This window comes from Lontra canadensis, unplaced genomic scaffold (genome assembly GCF_010015895.1).
Source record: "Lontra canadensis isolate GAN:19392208 unplaced genomic scaffold, GSC_riverotter_1.0 scaffold1, whole genome shotgun sequence".
Classification (NCBI taxonomy): domain Eukaryota; kingdom Metazoa; phylum Chordata; class Mammalia; order Carnivora; family Mustelidae; genus Lontra; species Lontra canadensis.
Window position 1 is genome coordinate 86,282,212 of NW_022630995.1, and position 8,608 is coordinate 86,290,819.

Here is an 8,608-nt window from a genome sequence, read left to right on the forward strand (position 1 = left end):
TCAAAGGGGTAAGGGGGGGGGCGGAGATGAGGAATAATTGTTTAATGGGTATAGAATTTCAGTTTTGCAAGATGCAAAGGGTTCTGGATATTGGATACACAACAAAGTGAACGTACTTCACACTATACTGTACACTTAAAATCATTAAGATACTAAAATTTGTTTTATATATATGCATTATAAAATTCTGTTTGACTACACTAAAAGCCTTTTAAATGATTTTTTAATAAGGAGTATTGAAATAAACTTAGAACCAGGTTCTTAACTCATTGTGTCAAAAGTGTTAGATTTTCAGGGTGCCAGGCCGGCTTAGTTGGTAGAGCATGCAACTCAGTCTCAGGGTCATTGAGTTCATGCCCCACGTTGGGCATGGAGCTTACTTCAAATAAAAATTTAAAAAAAAAAAATTTTTTTTAAGAAGTGTTAAGATTTTCAAAACTTAAAAAATTAAAGAAGTTCTGTACAACTAAAAAAAATAAGATTATACTTTAAAAACACCACATATAAAATATGAAAAGATACAGATGGAAAATAATTTTGATGAGTCCAAAATTTTAAAAAAGATTAAGCTTTTAAGTTTTATGTTATAAATGAATAGATCAGAAAAACTGATATAAAGCTCACAGCAAAGAAATACTCACCTCTTATCTTCCATATCCCTTCACAAGTAAAATAAATCTTTAAACTCAGCTGTTTAGGACATTTTAAAGAATATAAGGGAAAAGGTGACCTAATTAAATTATTAAATTAAATTATTACTAGGCTCTGTGACAAGAGAAAATACATTATTAAAAAACCTTTAGTCTTAATTAAGGTACTATTGGTACTCTTTGAGAAAACAAGGGTGAATATAAATGGGGCATCAGTGGATATGGAAAAATGCTACCTTAATTTTCAGAAAAGGCAAAAGATAAATACTTAGAAACTAAAAACTGTAGCCTACCAGGCAAAATATTTGCTAGCCCTAGATAAGCATTTTAAAGACCCTTAGGGAAAAAAGTATTCATCTTTAGAAGCCAATCATAAACACCCATTTCTGACAATTAAATTAGTTGCTTTGGAAATTCTGTAGACTTGTTTTAATGTAATTTCAACAAAGCAGTTTAGTTTCTTGAGGGCAGAGGACAGATCTTACTTGACTCTAAATTCCCAATACCTACCACAATCCTTGGAACACAGCATATCCTGAAAGTATAGATTTACTGATTCTACTGCATGCTATAGTTGGAAGGAAACTGGGAAAATATTGCTAAGGATATACCTAGGTGGGTTAATAGCTGATACAATAATCACATATAAAGAATTTCCATTAATAAACTGAAGAAGTGTCTTAAGAATATTTCTTGCCACCAGTTCTGCATTTCACATTAATTTGTTGAAGACTCTGGAAAGGCAAAGGCATATCTATAAAAGAAATAAATCGCTTATCACATTAAGCACCAGGTGAGTAAGATTTGTTCACCCAGAGGATAAATCAGTGAGACTGAATAAATGAATGATGGACAAATATGAATATTGGTAAAGACAGCAAAATTATCAAAAGATAAAATCAAAACTCAAAATTATCAAAATTGAATTCACATCAGAAAGAGGAATTTCTAGGTTAAAATCAGTACATACCCTCCAAATATTAAAAGGAAAAAAAAGTCAAAGAAAACAATATCTACAGGACAAAAGGAAAAAAAAATAATATGACACTTACCATTCATAATAAATGCAAATGTTAAAGTTTTTTTTTTTTAAGATTTTATTTATTTATTTGACAGAGCGATCACAAGTAGACAGAGCAGCAGGCAGAGAGAGGAGGAAGCAGGCTCCCTTCTGAGCAGACAGCCCGATATGGGGCTTGATCCCAGGACCCTGGGATCATGACCTGAGCAGAAGGCAGAGGCTTTAACCCACTGAGCCACCCAGTCGCCCAAATGTTGAAGTTTTTTAATTGAAATATTCGTTATGTCAAAAAAATTTAATTTTATGTACAATAGAAAATCATTAAAAGTAAAACAGGATAAAGATATTAAACAAACACAAAAGGTAACTAAAAGTAGCACTGTAAGAATTAAAAGAATTTTAAGACCAAAAACACATAACATATATAAAATATGCAAGATAAAAAATAATTTTATATTGAATTTTTAAAAGTATACTAACAAAATTAAATTACTGCATCATTGCTTTTTACAAGTCAAATAACATGTAAGAATTTAAGTATTTCAATAAAATAAGGATAATATGACATTTATAGTGCCAGCATGTATAAGACAAAAATCATACCTAGCCCTGAAAATTAACCTGAAAAATAGTAAACAGAAAATAATATGAAAATTAACACAATACACTCCTAAGTACTTAATAAATCCAAAGTATGACAAACTATTTGAAAACAATGAAAAAAAAACTCCACATCAAAACTTACATGTAGCAAAATAAATCATTTTTAATTATTAAATAATGGTTTTAATTGAACAAAAATAAAATATGTGAAATAAGAGTTAAACTTAGAGAAAGAACAAAAAGATAATAAGTATTAGAAAAGAAAAAAGTGAATACACTAAAAGCCAAAAAAGCCCAGTAGTACAATAAGTGATAATTTGAATTTAAAAAGAATGAATTTATAATCACTGCTTAAATAAAATTTGTTTTTCTTTTTTAAAGTTAACTTATTTACAGATAATATAATCTACCATTAAGGGACCACTGACAAAAACTGCTTATTATGCTAACACATACATAAAATGGCAACATATTGAGGAATATGTTCTTTAATATGTTGCCATTTAATATATGATTAATATTTAATAAGAGCTACTATCATTTACATTACAAGTTATTCACCAAGCACTGGTTGAAAGCTTTGCATGCATATTTAATCCTAAGAACAGCCATAGGAGGTAGTCACTATCAGAGTCACCATTTTTTACTACTTATTTTTTTAATGTCCCCGTGTTTTAAATGATGAAACAGGTTTAGAAGGCAAATAACATGCCTATCCAGGATCAATATTTCAACCTGCATAATCTATTTCTGGAGTTTGCTTTAGGCCATTCTTTTTTTTTCTTTTTTTTTTTTTTAAAGATTTTATTTATTTATTTGACAGAGAGAGAGAGATATCACAAGTAGGCAGAGAGGCAGGCAGAGAGAGAGAGGGAGAAGCAGGCTCCCCGTGGAGCAGAGCCCGATGTGGGGGTCGATCCCAGGACGCTGGGATCTTGACCTGAGCCGAAGGCAGAGGCTTTAACCCACTGAGCCACCCAGGCACCCCAAGGCCATTATTTTCTCAAATAGCTTTACCATTCCTGAATTTAATATAGATAGGCAAACTTCACGAAAATTGCATTTAAAATCTCTATTAAATGTACTGTATTAAGAGCATAATAAGAATCTAATAAATTATAGAGAAAATCAAGTTTCTGGATGTGAAGCTACTGGGAATCTGACAAATTATGAGACAATTCACTCAACATGCTTATAGCTTATGGTGCTGAAATATACAAGAGTATTTTTTTCTTTTATATAAAAACTTTATTTTTTTATTCTTTTCTTTGCTATTTTTAATTCCAGTACAATTAACATACAGTGTTATATTAACTTCAGGTGTACAATATAATGTTCAACAGTTCCATACATTTCTAAGTACTCATCACCAGAAGTGTACTTTTAATCCCCTATACGAGAACATTTTAACTAATATTAAACATGTCAGCAATCAGCAACGGAAGGAAATAAATTCTGCAACTTCTATCTTGCAGTTGCCATGAAACTCTTCAAAAACAAATCCTTCAGGTGATTTCTTCTGGAAAAAGATACATTTTACAAATAATCAAGAGCATTTACCTGCTGTTTCTAAAACTCTTGGTTCAGGTTCATCCAATTGTAGAAGCTCATCAAGAGCTAATTTCGCTGCATTGGATCTAGACTCCTTTTTATTTTGTCCCAGTCCAGTCTTATATTGAACACCATCCACCACAGCACAAAAAGCAAAATATGGTCCCATAACGTTACCTTGAAAAAGAAATCAGAATGAATGCTGCAATAATTCACAGTATGATCTTGCAAATGACATTTGATAAGAAAAATATCCCAGTACAAATGTTGTGGAAAACGATCTTGGCCTATCAGTTTTGTGTTTTATTTTTTACAATGCAGGTTAAAAGTAAAGCTAGATGAGCCCCTGAACTAGTTCTGAGGAACCTATCCAGCAGCCAGTTTGGCTCCAGATTCAGATTCAACATGAACAGTAGAGACAGCTTTAGCGTACAGATCATACATGGAGCAACAATGTCTTGTATAATGAAGCCTGGCAATAGTAAGCATCCAACTATCTAATGAATGACCAATGAGGTAAAATGTGGAGCCTCTGGCAAAATCTCTCTTCTTTTGAAATTCAGTAATAATAAAGCTCAATTTCTCCCACCTTCTGAGTGCTCTGATACTCTTATATAAGTTCCAGAAAAAAAGGGATCCTTTTGCAGAAATCTTGTGAGTCTATTAGGGAGTTATGATAAGCTATTCACACCACCATAGCTTTGAGGGCAAGTGGAGAGGAGAAGAATCCACAAGGAAAACCAAAACAAACAATAGAGAAGACATGCTAAAGAATTAATTTAAACTCAATGTCCAGCCATCCAAAATCCATAGAAGGATTACCTTTACACAATTATTTTTACCTAGTTTTCATTTTTGCCTAATGAAAAATGAAATGGAATCATCTAAATTTACAGGGCAAAGGTTTTTCCAGTTCAAGTTTTACTTGTTTGTAATTCAGACTTTAGAAGACCTTTAGTCAACTTAAGATTCTACCCTGTTTATGGATGGCTAGGTACAATGTCACTCCACATAAGCCTCGTCGTCATCACCATCATTATTATTTTCTCACATATTACACTAACTTGTTTGTTTTTTTTAAGATTTATTTATATGTCAAAGAGAGGAGTGAGAGTGAGCATGGGCAGACAGAGTGGCAGGCAGAGGAAGAGGGAGAAGCAAGCTCCGAGCAAGGAGCCCAATGTGGGACTCAATCCCAGGACGCTGGGATCATGACCCGAGCCGAAGGCAGCTGCTTAACCAACTGAGCCACCCAGGCATCCCTGGGTTTTTTTAAGATGTACATCAAGGTTTTACAAGAAACTCCTCACCGCATCTGAGTAAACTGATTTTCTCTATGACTTCAGTTTCCCAAGTTCCTTCCTTATGATCACCTAGGTTCCGATCCAAATTTACAAAACCTGAGAGTATTCTGTATATTTAACTAGTGGCCCTGATGATTTTTATGTGTGAGATAGCATCCATCAAATTTGTTAATTAAGTACTCGGTGTCAGAGTGCTGAGCCTTTAAGCTTCATCCTATCATACTTCAGATTCTCAAACTTTAGTATGTATTTAAATCACCTATAGAATTGTGAAAATATGGATACTCTGGTCTCATCATTAAACCTACTGATTCAGATTATTCAGCTAGTACTATGAACACAAAGTGAATACCATTACTAATCAGTGGACTGTGTTTCTGAGTAGCTTTTACTCAGGTCAATAAAGATTTGCCCTTACACACTTCTTTTTCTTATTATGATCATGAGTTTACATTTTCCAAGAACAGTCTGAGAAGAATGGAGGGAAAACTAGTGACACAAAAATTTAAGTTCACAGTATTGATCATGAAGTAATCCAACCTACAGTAACTGTACCTAGGAAAACTCTACCTTCTATATTAAGACTCTATTTTTGTCACCTGTTTACTGTTTTTTCTTCCAAAACAACAGACTGGAGATGTGACTTTACTATGAAATCTTAGCTAAAATCTCAAAAGCTTCAAATTCTTTTACAAGGATGTCTTGAGACCCGTATTGGTGAAAGTTAGCAACGGTAAGAAAAAACTTAAAAAACCAAGCTACTTGATAATGTCTTTGTATATATAAACACACACACACACACACACAAACAAGTATTTGTACACACATATATGTATTTTTAAGGACTGTATTTCTTTGACTCTCATACTTTCAGCTTGTCCATGTCTATTAAGAGCACTTATTCTCTTATCCCTCCACTTTTCTAAAGTTCTTTCTAATCACTGTTCATGACGTTAAGAGATTAGAGGATGCTTTTTGCTTTTATTTGATCTGTACTACTGTAGCCTTCCACAGGTTGGGAGGGAAGTTTAAGAGAGAATGGAGAAAATAGTCACAGACAAGTCTGCAGATAGAGTATCAATCATGGAAGTGCTATTTTCACCTCTATACCTTGAATTTCAGAAGCTAAATTAGACCATAATTTTGTCTGGTATAATCATCACAGAATCTTTCTCATTAGAGAATCCAAATATTTAACAACTCTTCAAAAGCATGTTTAATCTACAAGTACTTACACCTGAAAATAATCCACAAGGCTGATGGGATTTCAGTTCAACTAGCCATAAACAAAAAAATTAAAATTCGATGATAAAAACTTTGTACATGTAAGTTATTTGCAGAAAAATATGAATATAAAAATTTCTGAGGTATACTTGTTAAAACATACCAGTAGTTACCTAATCTTAAGATTATGCGAATGTAGAAAATAATCAAATTTAGTAGTACTTATATGTTCTGTTTTTAACAGGAAAATATCTTAACAGTATTGTAATAACCAGATACAACTTGGCACTTGCCTGTTGTTACAGTTTCCTTAAGATCAAGGTGAACCCGCTGCATTTGTGCAAACTGGTGTAAAGCTGACACAGGATTTATCTCTCCACGTCTGTATTTCATTACGAATTCTTTAGGTATTTTTTTTGGAGGAAGGACAGGATTTGAAATAGATGATAGGCCTTTGGAAAGCAATGGTTCTGGAAAATTACCTAAAAATGTATGGTTAGAGTTGTCAGTTCAGTAAAATTTAAAAAAAAAAAAAGTAAAAACACTAAACCCTCCCATAAAATGGAAGACTGTCCCTGATACATCTATTATATGTATTCTTCATTACAAGTAAGTTTCTACTAAAAAAATTTTTGCACACATGACAAGTATAACCTGATGATGCATATACTTTTTGGAGCACCAAAACCATTTTTGCAAAGAAGTGCTATCATTGTCATAACGTGAAGTGATATCAAAGAATCAAAGAATTTTAATGATGTCAAGGTCTTCAGAGGCTCTCAAATCCTTTTTTTTCAACACATGGTTTCACTAAGGCCTGGACTAAAGACACAGACCTGGGACTAAGGTCCATTTCTATTTCCTACTCACTATTTTATATTACTTTTAATATTGAATTCAATTGAATTTAAGTGTTTGTCCCTGCTTTACACTTATGCTAAGCAATATGTTGACTAAAAACCAGTATAAGTCCAGTCCCTTCCCTGAAGGGACCAACACAACCTTACCTTAAAAAGGCAAGACAGGGGGTACCTGGGTGGCTCAGTGGGTTAAGCCTCTGCCTTAGGCCTAGGTCATGATCTCAAGGTCCTGGGATCAAGCCCCACATTGCGGGGGTGGGGGGGGTGGGTGTTCTGCTCAGCAGGGAGCCTGCTTCCCTTCCTCTCTCTCTCTCTCTGCCTGCCTTTGCCTACTTGTAATCTCTATCAAACAAATAAAATCTTAAAAAAAAAAAAAAAGGCAAGACAGGCTTAAAGCTGTTAGAATAACTGAGCAGCAAGGAGGAGGATTTCCACATGCCTCTTACAGTGTTCAGAGTCAAAATGGAGCTCCAGGAGGGACATAGCCCCTGGTAAATGGATATGTATCCAGGCAACATTTAAGCTGGAGGCTCAACAGTACTTATTGGCCATCCTAGAATCTCAAAGAACCAAGGCATTATTGCAAATGAAAAAGTCGTACCCGTCACTTGCGTAACCTTGGAAGCCATATTCGACAGGCTGTATCTTTCTGAAGAATATCCTGTGGGTGTAGTTACCGTCTGGGTTGATGGCTGAGCTGGCAAGTTCTTTTTCAGCATTTGAGCAAAGCTAGGGACCCGGGAACTCTGAAACCAGTCATTGCTGCCAGACATTTTCTCACCTGCAAATCGTTAAGAAAATTGGCAGAAAACAAAAAAAGTACTAGATAAAAATACTTACTCTGAAATTAAAAATATACCTACATGGCTTAAAGTCACTCACACGACACAGGACTAAATCTCTTAACTCATGTCGTGACTGCTTTGTGACTAGAGTTTTAACAGGTACGGGGCTCATCCGTCCTACATCCCTTCCAAAGCACTGCTACAAAAGGGCAAAGAAGGGTCAAAGCGGTCCGCAGGGACGGTCCTTAAAACTACTCGGGGCACAGGGAAAAAGAGAGAAAGAAAAAAATAAATAAATAAAAACAGGAGACCCTCAACGGCCCGATTCCAGCCCAACCCCCACCCACCAAAGCTGTCCTTCCTGCCCCGTAGGCCGGAGACCGAGCCACAGGCCCGGAGCTCGCCGGCCCCAGCCGCCGACGCCGTTGCTTCCTCCTCCCCGCCTCAATCTCTGGCTTTGGGACGCTCTGCGTGAGAGCCACGCGCCCCAAGGTTGCGTCTTTCAAAAGCGGCCTCGTGGCGTCCCCGCAGTACCCCGACTAACACCCCCACACCAAACTTCATCCAATCACCAACCGTCTACGCGGCCCGGCTTCTGGCCCTGTGCTCG

At 35.4% G+C, this 8,608-nt stretch overlaps 1 protein-coding gene across 4 annotated transcripts in view; it reads right to left on the reverse strand.

Moving 5' to 3' along the window:
- ADAD1 (adenosine deaminase domain containing 1) overlaps window positions 1–8,608 on the reverse strand; it is a 110,286-nt gene extending 101,678 nt beyond the window's left edge. Inside the window, exons 1-4 of one of the 4 annotated variants that reach the window (XM_032858293.1) lie at window positions 8,575–8,608; window positions 7,815–7,994; window positions 6,647–6,835; window positions 3,835–4,002 (exon numbers count right to left, since the gene is read on the reverse strand). In XM_032858293.1, coding sequence (XP_032714184.1) covers window positions 3,835–4,002; window positions 6,647–6,835; window positions 7,815–7,986 — 529 coding nt within the window. In that variant the 5' untranslated portion in view covers window positions 7,987–7,994; window positions 8,575–8,608. Of the gene's footprint in view, window positions 1–3,834; window positions 4,003–6,646; window positions 6,836–7,814; window positions 7,995–8,124; window positions 8,238–8,345; window positions 8,550–8,574 lie in introns of those variants that run through there. The other 3 variants (XM_032858283.1, XM_032858275.1, XM_032858302.1) reach the window with 3 other exon arrangements.